The sequence below is a fragment of the Euphorbia lathyris genome, chromosome 2 (assembly GCF_963576675.1).
Source record: "Euphorbia lathyris chromosome 2, ddEupLath1.1, whole genome shotgun sequence".
Lineage (NCBI taxonomy): Eukaryota > Viridiplantae > Streptophyta > Magnoliopsida > Malpighiales > Euphorbiaceae > Euphorbia > Euphorbia lathyris.
In genome coordinates, this window is record NC_088911.1 from 97,160,682 (window position 1) to 97,188,301 (window position 27,620).

Sequence of the window (27,620 nt, forward strand, 5' to 3'; positions counted from 1 at the left end):
TTTTCTTATATTTTTAAAAGTTATCATTAATATGTACATAATAAAATTTAACGACTCCACCGCTTCCTTGGTTTGTTCCGTTTTAGAATATGGATTAAAAAGGGTTATATTTTGCAGTGATGTAAATCTGTGGTGGGATCGGTTGTCCATAATCCTTAAAAGTGCAAGTTGAGGTAGAAGAAGCGAAACCTTAACACGAGTCAGAGAGGCTGTTGTAGAATGTTGTGTTGGTGTTATGTTATAGTAAGTGTGAGGAATCATATCCATGTGTGAGCAATGGCATTCACTTCACTCTGATATTAAACATGATATGTGTGAGCAATGGCATTCACTTCTCTCTGATATTAAACATGATACGTCGAGGATTTGCCAAACATCCTACTTTTTTCTTATTTATTATGTGAAATACAATTTTATGCTTTTGACTGTTGAGGGTGAACTGTATTTTACACTGATGTGCTTTATTTAACGTATTCAAGTTTCTTCTGTTTTTCTATTATTTTTTCTTGATTTTATTTCCTTTATTTAATTTTCGATTTTTTAAGGAAAAGAATAAATTGGGTGGTCTTTTTTTTTCCTCTTTTGCAATTAATTCGCATATTTTCTTACTTCGTATATGCGTACCAGATCCTTGTTTATGGAAGGAAAGGACCACACAATGTACTATAGATGATAGCAATGGATTCAATCGTAACATAATTGTTTTCGGGCCCTTGTCAAAATAGTATGTTTAGGTAAACATGTGTAGCTAAATTTAAAATGTAACGCAGGATGCATGTAAATTTAAAATGTATGAGTTTAACTTAGCAAATATCGCTTTATTTTTTCATTGATAGAAATTAACATGTAATTTTTAGATTGGGTTAAGGTTAATATGTTAATCCGAACATAACACGAAATTTATTATTATATTTTTTTCGCTTTTTTATGTCACTTATTAATAAAGATAATAAATTTATAATTATTATTTGCAAATTTGATTTGAATCTACTTGACCCAAATATAATATTAGTGGACTTTTTGATTGTTAGTGTTGACATACTAGTCTAAAATTAATATAAAGTATTTAAAAATATTATCATATTTTTTTATATTTTTAAAAGTTATTATTAATATGTACATAATAAAATTCCATGTAACCTGAAAGCACGACACAAAATTGATACTAACCCGAATAGATTAACACGATTATGATATAAAAGTTTTTGGTTGGGTTTGGGTTTGCTCTTTTTAACACGAATCTGAAAACTCTAGAAATAAGGTATTTTATGGAAATTAATAGTTTTTAGGAAACTTTATCGAACTTTTTTTTAATGTTTTCCTAGTGATTAATTTTCCCTTCTCGATGCATTTTACTTCCATTGATTTATCTTTCTTGGTGAATCGTTTACTTGTACTTGCCTAGAGTAAGTCTCATTTTTTTCTGAGGGAAACTCTTGGGGGAAACCACGATAATGTCTTGAAGAAAAACACGGAAACAATCTAAGGGGAAACTACGAAGAGACATGAAGGAAATCAACAAGGGATCTGAAGTAAACTAGATGAAATCATCTTTTAGGAAGCCATTTCATTTAACACGTTTTTCGTGAGCCAATTAAGAAGTAGATAAGTCAAAGATACCAAAATCGATCCATCATGGAGATAATGTGAACTGCATGATGGAGCAGTTACTCAATACGTGGTCTCAAAGGTGAACAATGCGACTTAGTGAAACCCAGGAAATTACCACACAATATAGTATAGATGATAGCAATGGATTCAATCATAACATAATTGTTTTCGGCCCCTTAGCAACTTTTAATAATTATGAAATCGGCTTTCAAAAAAAATATATGTTTTAAAATAGAAAAAACTAATCACGAATGTGTACTTAACAGTTTGGCACAAATATAGAGAATAATAAATTATTTATCAAAATTTAATGTGGGATGTATGTAATAATTTAAAATGATCAAATGAGCTTTATACTCGTTTAGAAATTTGTATCTAGATGAATTTTGAGAAATTATTTAAAAAGAAATAAGTAGTGATTGTAAAAGTACACGACACGAAATCGATAAATAATTTTAGTATATGAGTTCAACTTAGTAGGTAATGTATTATTTTTGGATTGATGACTGACACGTAATTTTTGGATTGGGTTAAGGTTAATATGCTAACCGAAGACTACAAAATTTAAAATTATTGTTATACTTTCTTGTGTTTTTATGTTACTTTATTTATAAAGATAATAGACTTATAAATATTACTTTCTTATGTTAAGTTCAGTGTTAATATGATTATAATTTTTATAATTTTCATTATTTTTTTAAGTCGTGCGTAATGCCTTTATGGAATAAAGGAAAATTACGACTAAGAAAAACCCATAATCCACCCCACCCCACCCATGTGATTCGAACTCATGACCTCTACAGTCATAGGTAAGCTCTCACCACTTTATATAATTCATCATTATTTATTATAATTATAATTACTTATATATAATTTATAATTTTATATATATATAATTTTTTATTTTTTATTATAATTTTTTATATATAATATATCATTTATATATATATAATTTATCATTATTTATTATAATTATAATTATTTATATATATAATTTATTATAATTATAATTATTTGGTGCAGTTAAGTTAAGTTCAATTAATTTAATTTCAGTCAAAAAGAAGAGGACCTAATATAAGAATGACATAAAGTATTTAAAAATACTACTATATTTTCTTATATTTTTAACTAAAAAACACGACAAGAAACCGACATTAACCCGAATAGGTTAATACGATTGCAACATGAAAGTTTTTGGGTTGGGTTCGGGTTTACTCTTTTTAACACGAATCCGAACACGACATGAACACTATAATTGTCAGGTCTAGAAATAAGTTATTTTATGGGGAAAACTTTTTTTAGAGAATAATTTTTAGGAAACTTTATCGAAGTACTCGTTTTTTTTATGTTTTTCTAATGTATAATTTTTCCTTCTCGATGTATTTCACTTCCATTAATTTATCTTTCTTGGTGAATCGTTCACTTATATTTTTCTAGAGTGAGCCTCATTTTTTGAGGAAAATCATCTTAAGGGAAACCTCTTGGATGAAATCATCTTTCAAGAAGCCGTTTCATTTAACACGCTTTTCCCGAGCCAATTAAGAAGCAGAGAAGTTAAAGATACCAAAATTCACTACACCATAGATGGTCTTTTGCAACCTAAAACACATGTGTTGCTACTAAAGTGTTGCAATTTATAGGATTCAATTCGATCTATTGCAACATTATTTAGAGTGTTGCCAAAGATATGTTAAACTAACTTTACTATGGTATTTTCGAACACTATTTATAAAGTGTTGCAAGTGATATACAAAAAATTGAAACACTTTATTATGTAGTATGTTTTACATATGAGGAAAAAAAGAAATAAGATACAAAAATACCCCTAACGTTTACAAACAAGAGCAATTTTACCCCTAACGTCTAAAATGGTGCAATTTTACCCCTAACATTGGTAGCCAAGAGCAATTTTATCTCTAACATTCGTAAGTTTGGTCAATTTTAGATATTATTATAAAACACATGCAGTACAAAAATACTTGTGTTTTATAATAGTGTTTGAAATTGATCAAAATTATCAACGTTGGGGTAAAATTGCTCATGGCTACAAACTTTAGGGGTAAAATTGCATATTTTAGACGTTAGAAGTAAAATTGCTCATAACCAAAACGTGAAAGATATTTTTGCCCCTTAACCCATTTACTAAATTTAGGTTTTATTATTCTCATAGTATTATTTTAGGTTAATATTAATTAGATTTTTTTTATCGTCATTGAATCTCCCCAAATAGTTTTCCCTGAAATTTTAACTTTCCCGCTTTACTTTCCCCTAATTTTTCGTGGTTCCCTCCATCCTTACCCTAATTTTTCATACCCCTCCATCCTTACTCATTCCCAATTTCATTGCTTATTCCCAATTTTATACATCACCGCCAAATTCCAAGTTGACCCCGATGCCTGTTCTCTTGTCGGTAAGCTGTCGGTAAGCTGTGGCTTGCCCTCTAGCGTCTCAGCCGCATTGGAGCTTCTAGGAACCCGGACCTCTTCATCAACCTACTTGCTCGCGGCTTCCACAATGTCAAAACCATTCATACGTTTTGGTTTTCGTTTGTTCTTTGATTTCTGGTTCTGGTATTATCGTAGTGTTTATGGTTCAATAGCCTCTTTGGTTTCAAAACTCGTATCTCCATTTGAAAGTGGTCACAGGGTTTGGGAGGATCCGTCATTTATAAAGTAAAGAAAGAGGGATCTGACTCCATCCGCAGCTTTTGAAATGGTATGGTAAGGACACTATCTGCTCTTTCGTTCCTGCTATTGCCACTCCTTCTTCCTCATGTCAATTTGCACTGCCATGAATCCGTTGAAGGTACGATTTCCATTGATTTTTAATTTTAATTACTTCACTCTAATTACTTATGATTGCCATTTCAGAATTTGAGAGTTTATCTGCTGTTTAATTTTTGTTAAAAATGATTCGCGGATTCTTTTATTCAGAATTTGACACTTCGTGTGTCATTTATATTGATTTTTTTCTTTGAATCTGGTTATGTTTCCATTATTTTCTTCTTGTAAAGAATCTATGGGTTTTAGTGTCTTATCCAAATTCTCTGGCTTATCTGGGAATCCTTTATTGTCTTTTTGTGCGGATAGGATCTCTAAGATACTGGTATCAGCACAATCAAGTGGATTTTTCCGTATCCAAGAATGCTGTTTGGGATTTAAATAGCTTATTTGCAGGATGAGATCTTACAAGTTCTTGTTTCATGGACACATGATCTTTTTCTAGATCAGTTAGTCTCATTCTCATTCTTGCTACTTCTAGTTTGAGTTCTCTGTTCTCTGTTCTCACCGATGCATAATTATCTCTAGGAGATATTGCTCCACTGCCAGATCGTTGTGGGAATTGTCCCAAGAAAAACTGGTTGTGTCCTCCTCCGTTCATCGCATTTCTCAGCCTTATTTGCTTGAAGTACAGCACCTGGACTGCCATCTGGACTGGTAATCTTTCATTTTGGGCTACGTGGCTGCATGCTTCCTGAGATAGTTTTTGGCTGTCTATTGTCTTGCAAAGTCTGTACCTTTCTGAATCTTTTATGTTCCAATGAGAAATTACAAGAGGGAGAAGAGAGGCTGTCAAAAGCACAAAGAATTATTAACCAAAGAGATGAAAGTTCCAATGAGAATGATAAGATCTTTAAGCAAAAAGAGAAAGACCTTGAAGAGGCTCAAAGGAAAATTGATGAAGCAAACTCCATGTTGAAAAAGAAAGAAGATGAAATGAGCTGCAGACAGGCTAACCTAGTTCTAAAAGAGAAGGCATGTTTTTTCCTCTTGCTGCATTGTACATTCTTTATATATCTCTTGACTTTTCTCTTTTGTTTCTGCAGAAATTTGATGCCACAAGAAAGAAATTAGTAATAAAAGAGGAAGAATTACGTGTTCGGGAAGAGAAGCTGAATGACAGAGAAAAGGTGTGTCCTTGCTATACTTCTGTGATAGTAAATTTTACTGGCAATTCATTGTGTATTATTATCGTAAGGAACCATAACTATCGTAAGAACTGTCTCTCTCAAAGCTCTCTTCTCTCTCAATGCTACCCTCCATGGTTTGTCGTTTCTAAAATTTTGCAGAGACAGCCACTCCATCCTTGTTGTTGAGGTTTTCGGTTAGCAGGCCCTTCAGTTCTTCTCTCGAGGTAAGCTTTGATCTCCGCTTTGTGTTTTCAGCAATACAACTTCTGTAATGGTATTTTCACAATGGTTGCTTTGTCCTGGCTCTATTTCAAATTAGCATTAATCTCAACCAACCCTTACCCTTACTGCTATAGTTGCTCTGTCCTGGCTCTATTTCAGCTAATTAATCATGTTAACTTGATGTTATGCATCAATGGAGACTATATTCAATAATTGCTAGTGTCAATGTCATTAATAATTTTGATAATTATTTATTTCTTATTTTACTTGTTAATTATCGCATGACTATTCCTATTTTATCAGACTGTTTCATTCTCATCCATAACCTTCACTCATCACTATTTTTACTTTGTGTAACTATTTAGCTGGTCAATGACTTAAACCTCATCCATTGCTTCTATGGCTATATTGTATCTACTATTTTCTTGTTTTTCTACTACAGCTTGGTCTTTCTTTTCTACTAATTATATACAATTTTGGATTTGGAGAATCTCCTTTATAGACTTGTACTTATGGTGAATGAATGCAAGAGTCTTGTTGATTTTATAGTGTGATTGGATTGTAATTATAACAATTAATCATGACTTATATATACAAATTCCTAAGAATTTCAATAAAAAAAAGATAAGGTACCAATATAGGCCAATGGTTTTTGGAGAAGTATCAATTTAGACTCCACATACAAAATAAAAATATAGGTTGAACGTTTAAGAAAGGTAAGAAAGGTATCAATTTACAGAACTTAACGAGACTTAAATTGGTACCTTTTTTAAAAGTTAAACTTATATTGATGCCATTTTATACGTGAAGCCTAAATTGATACTTTCCAAAAAAACCATAAACCTATTTTGGTACCTTATCCCTAAAAAAAAATAACATATATAAAACCTTCCAATAAGAAAACTGCCTTAACTCAATGACCCATACATGCATTTGGTCCATTTCAACTAGCAAAAAGCAAGGGTGAAATATACAACTCTTGTTTTGAAAGCGCCGACGCTGGATAGCAGCTACAACTCTCACCATCACATAAATTGGAATAACAATCCCAACAATTCGCAGAAATAACAACTGTCACACACCACACCACATTACAACACTTGTTAATATTTGCATTCATACAAGTGCCATTTCATTCAAATTTCAACTAATTGTCCTTACTATTAAGAGTGGGAAGGAAATAACATTGTTTCCCGAAAGGATGACCGAAAGAGTATGGCGTAAAACTAGAAGAATCATGAACTGCAAAAATGTAAGCAACAAACATCTAACACTTGTTCAAACTAAAACACATTCAAATTCTTAAGTTGCAAATCGCCTTCTTGGGATGATGAATAGAGAAATTTACAGCTATAAGAAGAGTGTGGCAGCAGATCAAGTTTCGTGTTGAGGTAGGATAATCTTCATCATCAGAATGAAGGAAGTTACGGTCAGTAGACACCATTATAAGGCGAGGACCTTGCAAGTCTCTTCTAGAAGTCCCCCAATTTCCCCTGATAAAACCAAACCAGCACAGGTAAGTCCCAATGAAAAGAAATACTTACATTCCACACAATAGAATAGCATCAAATACCTGAGGTTCATAGGAATCAGTCCAATTCAAAACAAGGGTAGTGGAGCTGTATAACCAGGCTTGAATTGTTGAAAATCAACCAATTTGTTATCATTAAACACCAATGCTGCAAACACAAAGATAAATCAAAAGAAAAAGGAAGCTACCTGATGGCATATTTCACACATGGTATTACCCTTCTCATTGCACCACCTTTGAATACATCTCCGGTGAGCATACTACAAACACAAAGAATCACCTAAGCTATAAATAACATCAACTTTCAACTTTTCTCATATACCCTATTTTTCATTGCTTCAATTTCCAGTTGGATAACTACTATTGTGTTTAATTATATAGAAAACTTACCTGTCCAGACTACCATTTCATTTTCAATAGTAGCACTTCTAGTTCCAACCTTCTTTTCTATCTTTTTGGCAAGCAAAATCATAAATTAATATTTGAAGAAACAAAGTTGATGGAAGTAAATAGAAGCAGCCTTGGTGTCTCTGATAGCCAGCAAATAAGCAAAGAGGGATAAGGAACAGCTGCTGCCTTTCTATTAGTGTCATTATATGACAACAGCTAATATAAAAAGAGTGGGTGAAATTCTAACACAAAAATGAAAGATTCTTCTCCGTTAGTGTGACATAATAAAAAAGAGAGCCAGAGAAAGTCTAATAGAAAGTACTTAAAAAGAAATAAGAACAAATGTTGATACTTAAAAAGAATTTTCTAGACAGCTTTTAATACAAAGATATAATAGAAACACAAGAAATTTGCACTTCGGAACTAAATTAAACTCACATAACGAACAACACAATCACCCTATCAAAAGGACACTGAAAACGAATAAAAAAATCTTCTACCGCTTCTAATTCTATCACTTTTTGGCAGAAACTATATTGAAATTATTATATCAACATGTCTACATAAAAAAATCAAATAAATACAAGCCAAAATCTTTATATTATGTTTGGGGGAGTGTGTGGCGTTCGATTAAGGTTCTTAAATTGGGGGTCAGATGGAACATTGACAATGACAGTTTGATATCGGTTTGGCGGGACACCTGGTTAAAGGAGAGGGACGGCTTCCGTGTTGGTTCGCCAGTATGTCCTGGTTCAGAAAATGTAGTAGTGGCTGATCTCTTTATAGCTGGCACTCGTATTTGGGATCGAGGTAAGCTTCGTCGTTTATTTTCTACCTCCGAAGTTGAGGAAATTGGTAATCAAGTTATTCCCTTTAGACAAGTGGCTGACCAACTGATCTGGCACTATACTAGATCGGGTATCTATTCTAGTAAATCAGGTTATAGAATTCTTACTGACACGCAAGCGTTGTCTGATGCTAGCAATATTGGATGGAAACAGATTTGGGAGACGGAATTGCCACCTAAAATCAAATCATTCCTTTGGAAAATTGGAACGCGTTGCCTTCCTACGAGATATCAGCTTTCTACTCGTCGGGTACCTATACCAATCCATTGTCCTTTTTGTCATCTGGATATTGAAATCTGTAATCATCATTTTTTATAGTCCTCAATGTTATTGAGTATTGTGTATATATTTGTTTGATTTGATTAGGAGCCCCCACCCCTAGATGATGAAGAAGCTGAGCATCCGAGCCTGCAGGAATTGAAGGAACAGTCAACTAAAAATGTTTCTGATGCCTATGTAGAGGAATTAACAAAGATAAAAAAAACCAATTGCAAGGAGAAATGGAGGAGAAACTTATCCAACTTGAAGAAGCAATGGAGGAGAAAATGAAACAAGTGGATCAGAAAGTGAGGAAGAGCTTACATTAATCATAAACAAATTGGTAGAAGTTAATCTCAATCTCAACATTGGTATTGAGGATATATATGGTGGCATTTCAAATGAAAATGAGAATGCTACTGTCTTTTCTAAGGAGTATGAAGGATAGGTTACATTATGCCTTTATTATACTTTTTATTATGTGTTTTGGATCATTTGAGAATTTTAAATTTCATTGTTAACATATTGGTCTATTATGGATTTGTAATTGCAATTAAGGGGCTTTTATGCTATTATTTAAATTCAAAAATTTCTTTGAATTTTTTTAGTGTTGCACGAGTTAAAGATTATGTTGTATATATTACAGTGTTACATTAAAAACCTATAAAAGAGTTGCTAAAAAATGTTAAATTAAAAGTATTAAATTAAAGAGTTGCTTAAAAAGTGTTAAATTAAAAAATGTTGCAAATTGTATACGAAAGAGTTGTTTGAAACAAAAAAAAAATGTTAAATTAAAAAGTGTTGCAATTCTATATAAAAAGAGTTGCAACTAAAAAACAATGTTGCATAAAAACTTGTTGCAAGAAAGTTCAAAAGTGTTGCTTATAATTTTATTCGATAATAGTGTTACCTGTTCTAAGATATAGGCAACAATTTCATTTAAGTTGCTATAGGATAGGAAAGTGTTGCCACAGATACGAGTAGCAACATTTGTATCGATGTTGCTAAAAATGTGAAAAAATGTTGCTTAAGACATCTTTAGCAACGTGCAAAAAAGCAACTCTCTTTTCTAACAAAAACTATTGCCAAAGCTTCTTTAGCAACACAATAACGACTTCAGCCAACACTTGCTTGGTATTGCAACAGACCATCTATGGTGTAGTGATTGATCCGTCATGGAGATAATGTGAACCGCATGGTGGAGCAGTTACTCAATACGTGATCTGAAGATGAACAATGTGACTTAGTAAAAACCAGAAAATTACCTCGAGCATCTGTAAAATGAGGCTCTACAAAGACAACCATGTCAAGCAATTTAGGTTCTGGCAAATTTTCTTTACAATTTAGCAATTTAGATTTCTTAATTACTTCCTTGATTGTAAGTTTTGTCATTTAAATTCAAGTTCAAGTTCATCATTTCATTCAAGTTCTCTGAGTACAATTTTATTTTGTTCTTCAATCTTAAGACCGGTATTGTTTTAATAATCAGCACCTTTGAAATTTTATGTCTCTTTTACTTTGTGCAATCGATTGATTTAAAAGTTAGTAGGCACATTCAATTCATTTTCAAAGTCTAAGAACATTATAATTCTCAGCCACACTTGCATGTTCACCAAAAGAGCCCAAACAAAAATTAGCATGCTCGGTGGGACCCTTATCACAATGCCAACAAAAAAATGATAAGAACAACAAAGATCATATAGCCAGCAAATCCAAATAGGAAGATGTCGTGTTAACATGAAAGGTTCCACATATGGTGGAACGAATTGAAGAAGGGGAACTGCTAGCTTTAGAGGACAATCATGGATCTTTATTGAGATTCAGAATTCACCGTATTTGGAGAAACGCTTCAGTTCCATCGAAAGGGACATGGAAGCATTGAAGAGTGACCTCTAAGATAATGTGGAAAAGATCCTCCAGAAGCTATCAAATTCAGGTGTGATCAAGGGTGTTCCTTCTACTGTAGGAAGAAACCAAGATGCAAACTCCTCAATAAATTCTTTCCAAAGCTCCTTGGAGTCAAATTATGGGTGTATAGTATTTTTAAGAAATATCAGAGTCGTCCCTTGAAGGAAACAATCATCTTACAGAAGGCCGCTAGTTTAATAGGTTCAGAAAATTCTAGTAAGTCACATATTCCTCAATATTTTGCAAACATTAATCCTACCTGCCACAAAACTTCATATTTAGGGAGGTAGGAAGTCACCTTATTACTGGGGAGATAGGGGAACCTATAGAGGAAATGGGGAGAACATCAAGCTTCGTTATATGTCGTATGCCCACTAACAAACTGACATCCCTCAACAGATTTCCCTAACTACTATGAAGGTCATCGGAGAAGTTGTCCAAGAAGTATATAGGTCTGACATTTGTCAAGTTGATTGCCTTGAGTTCCACGAGACATATCCTTATCAACCTCAAGCCATACAATTATATGTATGAAGGACAGACATCAAGCATCCTAGTGGAGGTAACAAATGTCGGAAGAGATCATAGTTAAATAAGAGTTCAGGTAAGGAGGGACCAAAAGCCTCCAACATTTCCACCAAATGAGGCCTCGATTTCTGATGCCTCCAGCAAAACCACCTAGTTCATAAGGGCATATAGTACGCCATAAAAAAAGTTCCTCAAACCTCTTACTAGAACACATAAAGAAGAAATCAGAGAAAAAAAACAATGATCATATGTCATGTCAAAGGAGAAATAGGACAAGAAGCTAGAGGGAAACTTAAGTGAAAGGACAAAATCAATGTAACAGTAAGAAAAGTGGGAGATTTCAATGCATTTTTAGGAGTTAAAAGAATTAAATTCCGACATCTAACCATGAGTCCATCTCAAAGGCTGATGTGCATTCCTCCAGTTGAGAAATCGAGATATTAACATGAAAGTGTCACAAGGCCGATTCCATAGCTTATAATTTTGTGTCACTTAAAGAAAGATTTTGTGATACCTATAAAAGTTGACACCATAATTTTTTTTGAAGAGTTGAGCATGAAATGTATGTTCCTCAAGTTCATGCTTGAGGGAGACGATGGTTTGCATCAAAAATAAAATTTTCTTGATGCACTATCTAGTGTACACTTTTGACGGGAGAAACTTTTTTTATGGGGAACGTTTTAGGAAATATATTTTTAGGAATGAATTTGTAAGGTTTCTTTTAGGAAACTTATTCTTAGAAGAATTATTTAGGGAATCTTTTTTATATATATTTTCCTAGTGCACCATCATTCCTTCTTGATGCACTTCACTTGCATTGGTTTACCTGTCCTGGTGCACCATTCACTTAGATTTTCAGGAAGTGGACCTTATTGAGGGAAACCACATGAGGAAAATCATCTTGAGGGAATTTACGGAAACCACCTTAAGGCAAACCAGGGAAACCATCTTGAGGGAGTCTAGGAAACCATCTTGAGGGAATCCACCTTAAGGCAAACTAGGGAAATCATTTGAGGGAATCGAGAAAACCATCTTCAGGGAAACCATGAGGACCTGGGGGAAATCAAGAAGAGACTTGAACTAAACTTAAGAGGAAATCATCTTTCAAGAGGTCATTTGATTGTTAACACGTTTTTCGCGAGCCAATTAAGAAACAGAGAAATAAAAAAATGCCAAAATCAATCATCACGAAGATCATGAAAATCACATGGTGGAACATTTACTCAGAACGTGATCCGAAGGTGAAGAATTTGACTTAGTGAAAACTAGAAGTTATTTCCAGTATATATAAAAGAAGCAACATCACAATAAAAAAGACTCTACATACACACTCAACTCAAGACAATTATGTTAATCAATTTAGATTTCATCAAATTTTCTTTAGGCTTCAAGTTCAACTTCATCATTTCCTTCAAGCTCTCTAGTACAATCTTTGACACCCTCACTCTCTGACACCCTCACATTAGATCTAAACTCATTAAACCTACACCATAGAATGCTTTGAATTGAATCTCTATTGTAGGATTTTAATGAATCTAGATCTAACGGCGAATGACCAAATTCATTTGGTTATTCAAAATCCAGGTGAACGCTACTGTCTTAAATAATCAACCATCAAATATTAATTATAACTTCTTCTTTTTTTATCAATATGCATCTACAACAATTCATCAATATTGTATAGTTATATTTGAACATGCATAATATTGATATCTTTACTAAAATTAATGAAATGAAAAGGCAGAAAATAACTTTTCTAACAAATGACAAGGTTGTTGGGATCAAATCTACAGTTTCATATTGGATGGCATGAACATATATTCATATACTATGTGTAAAATGTATAGACTATGGAATGAATTTACTCAACATTGAACAAACACATTAGTATCAATAAATCAAAGCATTTAAATTTAATGTGTTGGAATATTTTATCATGGTGAATTAACTATACTTAAATAATTTTGTCAAATCAAAATTATGTGGAAAGGTGTTTCAACAACGTCCAGTTCTATCATGACTGGTCATTACCCAAACTATGAGTGTACGGACGAAAGTGATGATAATAATACTAATGAGGAGGACGACTGGAGCTCCTGCCATTTGATATGATTTGATTGCGATGATGATCACCATTGAGGAATTTTGACTCTGATGACGATAAGGGAGACTAGAGCTTTTGCCGCTGGGGCACTTAGATCTTCCGAGAATAAGATTTCTTGCCACTGGGGCGCTTTCATTCTAATGACAGTAAGAGAGATTAGAGCTCATGCCGCAAGGGCACTTAGATTCTAATGACTGCTGGGGCACTTCATTTTGCCTAGACCGTCCTTTACGGGTTTTCAGTCTAACGAGTTGATCGACTTTTGCTTAAGCCGCCCTTTGTGGGTTTCCAACTTAACGAGCAATTTGTCTTTTATTCTTATTCTTTTTCTTTTTCTTTTTTTTTAGATATGGCCTCATGAGAGGCTCTTGGAAGGATATTACAGTTCACAGACTTTAGAAGGTGTGAGAGCACTTTAAAGGATTTCTTTGAGTGGTCCACTCGAATTACGGATGTGTGGATCCAGGTTCATATTTGTCCCTGATGGACGACCATTGAGATGCCATTGGCTCGATGTTGGAAGATACCTCAAAGGCATGCTTTGGGGAACTTTTGAATCTGCTTTGACTTCTTGAGTTTATTTGATTTCTCTTAAGGATAGAAGCAAGTGATTTGTACTTCTGTTTTCGCTTTTTTTTCTTTTGATTTTTTTTGATGATTTTTTTGTCTCTTTTCTTTTCTTACCACTCTCTAATGAAAAATCTTACTTGTACATCATCTTGATGACAGGTAGTGTGAATGCATCAGGTCTTCTAAGCAAATTCATTTTAACAGATAAAATCTAACTTTGTTTAACACTAAGCTTGGTACACAAGTTTATTTGTACATCGACATGATTTAACCTCTGTTATTACTTTTAGATTTTCTAACTGAACATTTTCTCTCGTTGTCTTACTCTTGCCTAGGCCGTCCTTTTGGATTTTCAACCTAGCAGGCGACTCGACTCTTAATGGTCATTATTTTTCAATAGACCGCCATTTGTGGGTTTGTAGCCTAACAAACCTTATTTCTTCTCATTTTGTGTGTGTGGAAGGCTTCTGCTTTCAGGAAATCAGATGTGATAGACTTTAGGCAATCTTGGTTGACCAGGTCCGTGAATTCAACTTTGACCATGTCCATCATTCTTGACTGATTCTTTAAGCTACACTAGTGTGAGTTTGATTTAAGCTGCTTTGAGCTTTTGTCATTTTTCAGAGGAATCTTCAGATGTATGACTCTCTATTGTCATGAACTTTGTTCATTCATTGTTGATGTATTTGTAGCTCATTTACAACTTGATGCTTCTTGTTATCAGACGTGGTCAGCTATTCATTCTGATACAGATCCATTCTGCCTCTAGATTGTTTGACTTCCATTGACCAACAATCTCTTTCAATTTATTTGTTTAATGGACGAGCTAGATGATCACCTTGTGATTTCTGATCAACTAGGATGATCTTTTGTAGCATGTATCAGCTGATAAAACACCTTGTGTTGTGGATCAACTAGATAATCACTTTGAATTTAAATCACAATCCCGCCCCAAAGTAGTGTCTGCTTGTAGAGGCACTGTATTTACATGATCACATGACCTCATGGATGAGTCTTTACTTATTACCATCTCAGTGTAGTGATGTATACTTATCGGACTACTCCCCCCCCCCCCCATCCTCAACTGATTCTGGGCAACCTTTCCTAAGGGCCACCTTAATTATATTAAAAATATTAAATAATTATTTTAAAAAAAATTTAATTAAAATGAAGCACTTACTAATTTTAGTTAGGAAATAGGATTCGGTTGACATATATATTCAGATACCAGTATTGGTTAAATTTTTTTAATTTTTAATTTTTAAAACTTAAAATTTATAATAGGTAAATATTAAATAATTATTTTTTAAAAAAATTAATTAAAATGAAGCACTTACTCATTTTAGTTAGGAAATTGGATTCGGTTGACATATATATACAGATACCGGTATCGGTTAATTTTTTTAATTTTTAATTTTTAAAACTTAAAATTTATAATTGGTAAATATTAAATAATTATTTTTTTAAAAAAATTAATTAAAATGAAGCACTTACTCGTTTTAGTTAGGAAATTGGATTCGGTTGACATATATATTCAGATACCGGTATCGGTTAATTTTTTTAAATTTTTAATTTTTAAAGCTGAAAATTATAATTGGTAAATATTAAATAATTATTTTTTTAAAAAAATTAATTAAAATGAAGCACTTACTCATATTACCTATATATATTTGCCAAACCTCACCTCACCTCCCCTCCTTCCTCATTCAATGATATTCAAACCAAAACCATGTTCTGTGAGTGCTCCCACTTCCTTCAACCCTCATCATACCTCTATCATGATTGCTAGATACTCTGTTTTGGTGAAAACACATTCTTTTTGAACCTCTTGAATCCATGAGGTCATGTGATCATGTAAATACAGTGCCTCTACAAGCAGACACTACTTTGGGGCGGGATTGTGATTCAAATTGAAAGTGATTATCTAGTTGATCCACAACATAAGGTGTGTATCAGCTGATACACGCTACAAAAGATCATCCCAGTTGATCAGAAATCACATGGTGATCATCTAGCTGGTCCATTAAACAAATAAATTGAAAGAGATTGCTGGTCAATGGAAGTCAAACAATCTAGAGGCAGAATGGATCTGTCTAAGAATGAATAGTTGACCACGTCTGATAACAAGAAGCACCAAGTTGTAAATGAGCTACAAATACATCAACAATGAATGAACAAAGTTCATGACAAGAGAGAGTCATACATTTGAAGATTCCTCTGAAAAATGACAAAAGCTCAAAGCAGCTTAAATCAAACTCACACTGGTGTAGCTTAAAGAATCAGTCAAGAATGATGGACATGGTCAGAGTTGAATTCACGGACCTGGTCAACCAAGATCGCTTGAAGTCTATCACATCAAATTTCCCGAAAGCAGAAGCCTTACACACACAAAATGAGAAGAAATAAGGTTTGTTAGGCTGCAAACCCACAAATGGCGGTTTATTGAAAAATAATGACCATTAAGAGCCGAGTCGCCTGCTAGGTTGAAAATCCGAAAGGACGGCCTAGGCAAGATTAAGACAACGAGAGAAAATGTTCACTTAGAAAATATGAAAGTAATAACAGAGGTTAAATCATGTTGATGTACAAATAAACTTGTGTACCAAGCTTATTGTCAAACAAAGTTTGGTTTTATCTGTTAAAATGAATTTGCTTAGAAGACCCGATGCATTCACACTACCCTGTCATCAAGATGATGTCTAAGTAAGAGTTTGCATTAAAGAGCGGTAAGAAAAGAAAAGAGACAAAAAAAATCATAAAAAAAATCAAAAGAAAAAGAAAAAGAAAAGCGGAAACAGAAGTACAAATCACTTGCTTCTATCCTCAAGAGAAATCAAATGAACTTAAAAAGTCAAAGCAGATTCAAAAGTTCCCCAAAGCATGCCTTTGAGCTATCTTCCAGCATCAAGCCAATGGCATCTCAATGGTCCTCCATCAGGGACAAATATGAACCCGGATCCACACATCCATAATTCGAGTGGACCACTCAAAGAAATCCTTTAAAGCGATCTCACGCCTTGTAAAGTTTGTGAACTATAATATCCTTCCAAGAGCCTCTCATGAGGCCATATCTAAAAAAATAAAGAAAAAAAATGAATAAGAATAAAAGACAAATTGCTCGTTAAGTTGAAAACATGCAAAGGGCGGCTTAAGCAAAAGTCGAGCAACTCGCTAGACTGAAAACTGGTAAAGGACAATCTAGGCAAAATGAAGAGCGAAAATCAAAATGAATAAGAAGATCAGAATTGAAGTGCCCCAGCGATCATCAAAATCTAAGTGCCCTTGTGGCATGAGCTCTAATCTCTCTTACCGTCCTCAGAATCAAAGCACCCCAGTGGCAAGAAATCTTATTCTTGGAAGATCTAAGCGCCCCTTATTGTCATCAGAGTCAAAATTCCTCAGTGGTGATCATCATCGCAATCAAATCATATCAAATGGCAGGAGCTCCAATCGTCCTCCTCATCAGTATTATTATCATCACTTTCGTCCGTACACTCAGAGTTTGGGTAATGACCAGTCATGGTAGAACTGGACGTGTCTTTAGTAATCGAGCACTGCAACCTACTGTTTGATCCTGGACCACCTCCATATCAACCTATATCTCTAGTAGATCTTTCTGGGACTTTCCCAAAGCACATTGGAAGCCAATATATATCAAATGTCATACATTCTTACATGCATACATGCATTACATATATTTAAACAGGTTTATCGAAGAGAAAATTCTTCTGGTTCAAACACCAAAAAATTTATCCAACGAGGTCCGTCTAGACATGGGTAGTTGGCATTATCAAGTTACACAACAAGGTCCATCCAGACACGGGTAGTTGGCATGATCAAGTTACACAATGAGGTCCGTCCAAACACGGGTAGTTGGCATTATCAAAGTTATCCAACAAGGTCTGTCCAGACACGGGTAGTTGGCATTATCAAAGTTATCCAACAAGGTCTGTCCAGACACAGGTAGTTGGCATTATCAAGTTATATAATGAGGTCAGTCCATACACAAGTAGTTGTCATCAACATGGTTCGTCCAGACATGGGTAGTTGACATTATCAAATTATCAATGAGGTCCATCCAGACACGGGTAGTTGACATCATTATCAAATTATCAACGAGGTTCGTCCATACACAGGTAGTTGACATCATTATCAAATTATCAACGAGGTTTGTCCAAACACGGGTAGTTGACATCATTATCAAATTATCAACGAGGTTCGTGCAGGCACGGGTAGTTGACGTCATCAAATCATCAATGATGTTCGTCCTTTCATGGGTAGTTGATATCATCAAAGTTGTACAACAAAGTCCATCCAGACACGGGTCCTTCGATGACAACATCTTGGACGAGGTTAACCGTCTCCCTGAGACAAAGGGATTGTGTTGTAGGAGGCAAAGGAGGCATTGTTCACTACCTCGTCATTCTCAATTGGGAGGCAAAAATAGTTTTTCTTAGGAAAAATTGATTGAGAAATGATGCGGATAGTGTAGAACAATGTACTACGAAAAGACAAGTCAACTACTCAGGTATGATTTTCTTTTCCTTCTCACCATGCTCTTTTCGATTAAGCAATTTTTCACCATGGTCATAGTTGACACCTTGGATTCAAAATAGCATTTAATCGGGAGGCAGCCTGTGAGCACAAACTTTTTGCGACCCTAATGATGAAATTCAGGTTACCTATGCTCGGTATGTTACAGGTGGGTCCCGCATCACTTCGAACAGGATCAAAGGCCGAAATACAAAATTCCTTCTCTTAATCTTAGAGCTTAAAGTAATATATATTCCATTTCGAGCCTAACACACTTTTTTGGGCTCATTTTGAAGGTCAAATGAAGAAGTTATGACCATTCGGAGTTTTCCGAACGGAAGCTCCGGATGGTCATGGAGCCATATCTTTTGGTCAGATCATTTTTAGCCTTAGATCATAAAATATGAAATATCTGTATCGTCGAGAAAAATCCAACGGTATAAGAATCGTCAAAATCAGAGGTTGGAAAGATCATTTTCGAAAACCAAAACAATCTAGGTCTAGTTTAGGGGCAAATATGCCACTAATTGACCCGTACCTAACTGGGGACCGTCAGGAAGCAGTAACAGCTTTTATCGAAAAAAACTACTGTAAACTACTCCAAAACCGTTCGGAACTACTCTAATTCGGGATAAAAGGCTGGGAAACTGTCATTAGGGGGGAGAAGATCATTTTTTATAAATAGTTATAGAAAAAGGTGAGAATTATAGAGAGATAAAAAAGAGTGAGAGAGCTTTAGAAACTTCATCTTCTTCAATCCCAAATCACCCAAAACACTTCCAAATCAATCCCAAATACTTGCAAATCATCCCAAATCATCTTAAAACATCATTTAAGATCATAATTGAGAGTTCATAGAGGTTTCTAGAGAATGAAACATTTGAAAGTTAGTGAAAGTGAGTGGGAGCCATCATTTCCTTCACCAACTCTTCGGATAATCACCCCAATTAAATATCAATTCAACTCTGTTCGGGTTCAATTCCACCACTTTGGGAATTTGATCTCGGGTTTCGGTTGTTGTTCCGTTCGTATACGTTTGTGGGTCTACCTCTATACCAAATCAGATTATAGTGCCAGAGGTAACACTCTGAATGGTTTAAAAGCCTTCTTTTACTGTGCTAATTGATTTCATTTCAATTTAATTCATTGTAGTTGCTGGTGTCTGAATTACAGGATCCTGTAATTATGTTTATGGTAGCCGATCGACCACCAATATAGCCGATCGGCCACCTACAGTAGCTGATCTGCTACTGTCATAGAATTATAGAAATCTGTAATTTTCTGTTTAGTTCGGGGACTAATCTGTAATTTTCAGTAAGTTCAAGGACTAAACTATAATTTTTCATTTTTGGTAAATTTATATTCATTTAGGTTTAATTAGGCATATAAACGCTCAAACACATAAAATATGATTAAATTATAGGTTTAAGCCTTGATATATTATAAAAAAAATGGTAAATGATATATTATATATATATATATAATTATAATGAAAAAATGATAAATTCAAGCCTTGATTTTTAAAAAATTCAATGACTGATCCTGATGTTTATGGACCGACCCTGAGCATAGACCAGAAGTGCGACCGCCTAGGGCCTGAGCCAAAAGGAGCCCAAATTATTTTTTACTGTATATATAGTAATTTTTTTTAATGTAGCTAGAATATTCATTCATACCGAAAAAATGACCAAATAATATGGTATTTTAGGTCTAAAATAGACCCAAATATCTATTTTAAAATTTTAAGTACAATTTTAAATAGGCCCAAATTTTAATGATAATATTAGACTTTAAAAAAATAATAATAATAATATGGATAAATAATATATTTTTTTATAAAATATTGATAAATAATATTGAATAAATATTATTAAAGATACAAATCGAAGCAGCTCGATAAACTTGTAACATACACATTTTGATATAATATTTATTTACTTCTTACAAAATTTACAAACAAGTTGCACCAAATAATTATAATTATAATAAATTTTATATATATAATGATAAATTTTATATGTAAATAATTATAATTATAATAAATAATGATAAATTATATATATATATATATGGTAAATGATATCTTATATATAAATAATTATAATATATCAATCAATTAAATATCAATTCAACTCTGTTCGGGTCCAATTCCACCATTTTGGGAATTTAATCTCGGGTTTCGGTTGATGTTCGTATGCATTTGTGGGTCTACCACTATACCAAATTGGATTATATCACCAAAGGTAACACTCTGAAGGGTTTAAAAGCTTTTTTTTACTGTGATAATTGATTTCATTTCAATTTAACTCATTGTAGTTGCTGGTGTCTAAATTACAGGATTCTGTAATTATGTGTATGGTAGTCGATCGGCCACTTACAGTAGTCGATCGACTACTATCATAGAATTATAGAAATCTGTAATGTTCTGTTTAGTTCGGGGACTAATCTATAATTTTTAGTAAGTTCAAGGACTAAGCTATAATTTTATATTTTTAATAAATTTATATTCATTTAGGTTTAATTAGGCGTATAAACACTCAAACACATAAAATATGATTAAATTATAGGTTTAAGCCTTGATATATTATAAAAAAATGGTAAATGATATATTATATATAAATAATTATAATAAAAAAAATGATAAATTTAAGCCTTGATTTTTAGAAAATTCGATGACCGACCCTGATGTTTATGGATCGATCCTGAGCATAGGCCAGAAGTGCAACCGCCTAGGGCCTGAGCCAAAAGGAGCCCAAATTATTTTTTACTGTATATATATATAGTAAAAAAAAATTAATGTAGTTAGAATATTCATTCATACTGAAAAAATGACCAAATAATATGGTATTTTAGGTCTAAAATAGGCCCAAATATCTATTTTAAAATTTTAAGTACAATTTTAAATAGGTCCAAATTTTAATGATAATATTAGACTTAAAAAAAATATTGATAAATAATATATTTTTTTATAAAATATTGATAAATAATATTGAATAAATATTATTAAAGATACAAATCGCAGCAGCTCGATGCTTGGCTCGATAAACTTGTAACATACACATTTTGATATAATATTTATTTACTTCTCACAAAATTTACAAACAAGTTGCATGTTAAGCCCAAAATATACCTAAAATATCATATATAAATACGTTAAATTTACATTAAAATCATGCTAATTATATTCATTTGGAATACTTTTACGTCTTTATTTACTTCTTTGATGCAAGGTACCTAAATATTTGGTAAAATCCAAATAGGAGCGAAAACGGAGCTAAAATGAAGCTAAAATGGAGGAAAAACCTTAAAAACGTACCGAGAATGCATATCAGCCAGAAGAACGATCGAGGAGGACGAAAAACAGTCGAACGCCAGGGAGAACAACTCTCTGTCGCGACTGAGATTCTCAAAATCTCAGTCGCGACTTACGGAGGCCAGACCGGGGGAAAACAACGTATTCAAGCTCGCCCCTATACCCCCTGTCGCGACTGAGATTTTCAGAATCTCAGTCGCGACAGCAAGTCTTCCTGCACACAAAACACATGTTTAATTCGTAAAAACGCGTCTGTTCGTTCGGATAAAAGCAACCCTTCACCAGCAGACACGACCCGTCATTTACAACCCTTCACCAACTATAAATAAGTGATCCATTTCAAAAATCAAGGTTGGTTAAGTTGGAAAAGTTAGAGAAATTAGAGAAGAAAGTTGTTATGTTGAGTTTCTGATTCAGGAAAGAATCAGAAAGTTAAATTTCATTTCTGTAAGCAATCGTGTTGTACACGAATTGTATTTAAATTAGTTATAAACACAGTATTAGTTTAGTTTTCATTCTGATAGTGGACGGGACCAGTCTCTATTCCAAAGATCCAGCGAGAAGAATTGACGGCTGAAGCGCATATGGTTTGACGAGCCTACGAAGTTTGAGAGAAAGATTGATGACCCGGATCTCAAAGTCTTCGTTACAATGCTATCCAAGTTTCTACTTCTCTGTTAACTTGTGAAAATTCACATTTCAATTAATGATATACTTATTTATTCAATATATTCTTACTGTTGTTATTTTGATATTGTTCTGACAAAATGATTTTCAAAATGATATATTGGTGTTTTTATTAAAACGTTCTATTCCATCTTATTCTTATAAGAACTTTGTTGAACACTTAACAAATTTAGTTTTTATGGATGACATGATCGCTGATCGCGGCTTATCAGAAGTAAAACACTAGTTTGATTAAGGTAGGAATCGTCTCTACGCTAGAGGGATTTCTATGGTTCGAAGCCATTTAATTGAGTAAATTATTATATTGTTACATGTCCATAATCTCACAAAGTTAAAGTTGTTTACTTTGCTTTATGAAAATAAAATCTATTTCATTCCGATTACGGAAGTATCTGTTTTGTAATCAAAATTCCAAACGGAATTGTTCTCTAAACTCGATATAATCTTTCTATCTAATCCTAATTTACCAAAACCTATTCCATCAACTAAACGTATTTCTTTTATTAAACCTAAACACGTTATTAAACCGAATTAAATAAAGTTTTAGTTAAAAAGCGTTCCCTGTGGGTTCGATATCTTTTATTACTACAAGCGTATACCGTGCACTTGCGGAAATCGCTCAACATTGCACCAAATAATTATAATTATAATAAATTATATATATATATATGATAACATCTATATATAAATAATTATAATTATAATAAATAATGATAAATTATATATATGTGCATAAAAATGGTAAATGATATATTATATATAAATAATTATAATATATCAATCAATTAAATATTAGTTCAACTCTGTTCGGGTCCAATTCCACCACTTTGGGAATTTGATCTCGGGTTTCGGTTGATTTTCAGTTCGTATGCATTTGTGAGTCTACCTCTACACCAAATTGGAATATATCGCCAAAGGTAACACTCTGAAGGGTTTAAAAACCTTTTTTTACTGTGCTAATTGATTTCATTTCAATTTAACTCATTGTAGTTGCTGGTCTCTAAATTACAGGATTCTGTAATTATGTGTATGGTAGTCGATCGTCCACCTACAGTAGCCGATCGACTACTGTCATAGAATTACAGAAATCTGTAATTTTCTGTTTAGTTCGGGGACTAATCTATAATTTTTAATAAATTCAAAGATTAAACTATAATTTTATATTTTTTAGTAAATTTATATTCATTTAGGTTTAATTAGGCATATAAACGCTCAAACACATAAAATATAATTAAATTATGGGTTTAAACCTTGATATATTATAAAAAAAATGGTAAATTATTATATATAAATAATTGTAATAAAAAAATGATAAATTCAATCCTTGATTTTTAGAAAATTCAATGAGTCGTCGACCTAAATTTTTTTATGGTGACTATTTTTACAAAATCAAAATAAAAATTATAATATAGTAGAAAAATAATTTATAAGAAGGCCTGAATATTTATGGACCACCGCAAACCATTTATTATCCTTAAAAATAATATATGTATTTTTTATGGGCTTATATGGACGGGACTCGGTATTTGATTTTTATGACATGATTTAATATAAAATAATTTTTTAATATAAAATAATGGACCACCGTAAACCGTTTCTTATCCTTAAAAATAATATATGTATTTTTTATGGGGTTATATGGGTTGGACTTGGTATTTGAGTTTTATGAAGTGATTAATAAAAAATAATTTTTTTGTAATATAAACTATTGAGTTAATTACATAACAACATGTACCGATCAAATTTTTTATGATAATTATTTTTACAAATTCAAAATGAAAATTATAATCTGGCAGGACAATAATTCATAAGAAGACCCAAATATTTATGGACCGACCCTGAGCATAGGACAGGAGTGCGACCGCCTAGGGCCTGAGCCAAAAGGGGCCCAAATTGTTTTTTACTGTATATATAGTAATTTTTTTAAATGTAGTTATAATATTCATTCATACCGAGAAAAGGACCAAATAATATGATATTTTAGATCTAAAATAGGCCCAAATATCTATTTTAAAATTTTAACTACAATTTTAAATAGGCCCAAATTTAATGATAATATTAGACCTTAAAAATAATAATAACAACAATAATAATAATAATATTGATAAATAATATTGAATAAATATTATTAAAGATATAAATCGTAGCAGCTTGGTGATTGGCTCGATAAGATTATAACATACACATGTTGATATAATATTTATTTACTTCTCACAAAATTTACAAACAAGTTGCACCAAATAATTATAATTATAATAAATTATATATATATATATGATAAATTTTATATATAAATAATTATAATAAATTATGATAAATTATATATATATATATATATATAAATGGTAAATGATATATTATATATTATATATAAATAATTATAATATATCAATCAATTAAATATCAATTCAACTATGTTCGGGTCCAATTCCACCACTTTGGGAATTTAATCTCGGGTTTCGTTGATGTTCCGTTCGTATGCGTTTGTGAGTCTACCTCTACACTAAATTGGATTATAGCGCCAAAGCTAACACCATGAAGGGTTTAAAAGCCTTCTTTTACTGTGCTAATTAATTTCATTTCAATTTAATTCATTGTAGCCGATCAGCCACCAATATAGCCGATCGGCCAGCTATAATAGCTGATCGTCTACTGTCATAGAATTACAGAAATCTGTAATTTTCTGTTTAGTTCGGGGGAGTAATCTGTAATTTTCAGTATTTCAAGGACTAAACTGTAATTTTCCATTTTCGATAAATTTATATCCGTTTAGGTTTAATTAGGCGTATAAACGATCAAACACATAAAATATGATTAAATTATGGGTCTAAGCCTTGATATATTATAAAAAAAATGGTAAATAATATATTATATATAAATAATTATAATAAATAAAAGGGTAATTAATTTATTAGTCTCTATATTGTGACAAAACACACTGTTTAGTCCTTGTGTTTTCAAAAACATACAGTAAGGTCCCTAACCTTTTTCTCGGTGAACTGTTTAGTCATTCTGTCTGTTTGTTAGATTTTTTACCATTTATGAATTCGGAAATGACTAAATTACCCTTTACTATTTATCAGTCAAAAGCCATTCACACCTCTATGTCTTTCTCTCACGACTCGCGCTCACAAAATAAATGGAGAAATGATTGAATCCCTAACCCATAATCGAATCACTCATGTTCACTTTTCTTATTTGAATTGAAGGTAGAAATCGACTCAAATCTCTCTCGCTTACTCTTCCTGTTCGAATTGAAGGTGGAAATCCTCTTACTCTCAATGGTGAGTTTAATTTCCTCTATATTCTCAACTCATGTTAGGGACTAAAAAGTTCACCGAAAAAAACGTTAGGGACCTTACCGTATGTTTTTAAAAATACAGGAATTAAACAGTGTGTTTTGTCAAAATATAGGGACTAATAAATTAATTACCCTAAATAAAATGATAAATTCAAGCCTTGATTTTTAGAAAATTCAATGAGTCGTCGATTTAAATTTTTTTGTGGTGACTATTTTTATAAAATCAAAATAAAAATTATAATCTAGTAGGAAAACAATTTACAAGAAGGTCCGAATATTATGGAACACCGCAAACAATTTCTTATCGTTAAAAATAATATATGTATTTGACCTGAGATGGCGGCATAAAAGTTGAAAAGTTCCTTGACACATTTCATGTTTTTGAGAGTTGTCCTACCGAAAATTAACATATCATCCGCATATAATAGATGAGAAGGAAAATGAGAAGAATTATGATAAACCATGGGTTGAAATTGTCCTTCATCCACCAACTTAGCCAGCCAACGACTAAAGAAGTCCTCTGCAATACCAAATAGAATTGGAAAAAGAGGATCGCCCTAACGAACCCCACATGAGCAGCTAAAATAACCCTTACTACCACCTCTAAAAGCAATTGACATACGAGTAGACCGAAGAATCTCCAAGATCCAACTTCTAAATTGCAAAGAGAACCCAAAAGAATCAAGAACAGCCAAAGGAAAATTCCAGTCAATGGTGTCAAAAGCTTTCCTGATATTAATCTTTAGAGCCATATTTCCGCCAAAGCAATTTTTATTTAACATATTTACCCCTTCAGAGGCCGCTGCAATGCAATGATGAATGCTTCTGCCAGAAATGAACCCGAATTGGTTATCCGAGATAGTGCGTGTGGCGACGGGCGCTAGCCTATCAACAAGGATCTTTGAAATGATCTTATAATTAAAATTGCTCATGACGATAGGCCGAAAATGCTGAATTGCATTGGCTTCAACAACTTTGGGGAGAAGAGTCATAATACTAGAATTCATACCTGGAAGCATACAGCCAGAATCAAAGAAACTCTGAACCATCTTACAGACATCTGAACCAATTACATCCCACAAGTGCTGGTAGAAGTGAAGGAAAATAGGCAAACGCAGGCGCAGCGGAAATATAAATTTTTTTACCTATTTTATCTATTTCCCTTTTTCCAAGATCCGTTAATCGTTATTTCCTATAAAGAGGGATTAAAAATAAATACCTTTATGACGATCAATCTACCATTGCAAACGAAGTGCCCACAACTTCAAAAGAGATGGAATCTGTCAACCAATCTTCCCCTACCTGAACAGACCTTCTAGACCTCCGAACGACAATCCCAACGGTGAAAACAAGGAAGAGTATGTCTAGAAGCTCCTGTCCAAAAATCGTGACGATCTGACGGTTCAATCTTTGAAAATCTTCAAAAACGTGAACTGACCCGATGTAGGAGGAGCAAAACGAATTTCTCTCTTTTGTATGTCTTTTCTTCTTTCATGAACATAACAAAATAAAACAACATAGAAAAGAGAGACGATTAGTAATCAACCATTTAATAGCAATCGCAATGATTGCCTCTAACAGAATCGATACGAGATTAAAGAGAGAGTAAGAAAGATTGTAATTAGCCGAGACGGTTCCTCTTGCCCCCTTATTGGGTTAGTCGAAATTTAGGGTATAGGTTGTCTATTTATAGACTTCTTGTTAGGCATGAATATGACTATAATTAAACATACGATTTGTGGTGAATTAGGGGTGTTTTAGGCGTAATATTACTTAAAAGAAGGACTAATAAGTGTTTTATGCAGATTTGAAAAGATTAAGTCAAAAAGGCTGTTATGCAGCCTATTTTGCAAATAACCAAGAGGAGACATGCACCTTTTGATCCAGCGGTTAAACGTTGTGTACC

The 27,620-nt window shown here is 33.0% G+C and overlaps 1 protein-coding gene across 1 annotated transcript; it reads left to right on the forward strand.

Moving 5' to 3' along the window:
• Positions 1-3,932: 3,932 nt before the first annotated feature.
• LOC136220748 (protein CROWDED NUCLEI 1-like) lies at positions 3,933-6,409 on the forward strand. The gene is made up of 4 exons (XM_066008533.1): positions 3,933-4,416; positions 4,701-5,366; positions 5,438-5,521; positions 5,681-6,409. The coding sequence occupies exons 2-4, from the start codon at positions 5,079-5,081 to the stop codon at positions 5,705-5,707; spliced, it is 399 nt and encodes a 132-aa protein (XP_065864605.1). The 5' UTR covers positions 3,933-4,416; positions 4,701-5,078; the 3' UTR covers positions 5,708-6,409.
• The last annotated feature ends 21,211 nt before the right edge of the window (positions 6,410-27,620 follow it).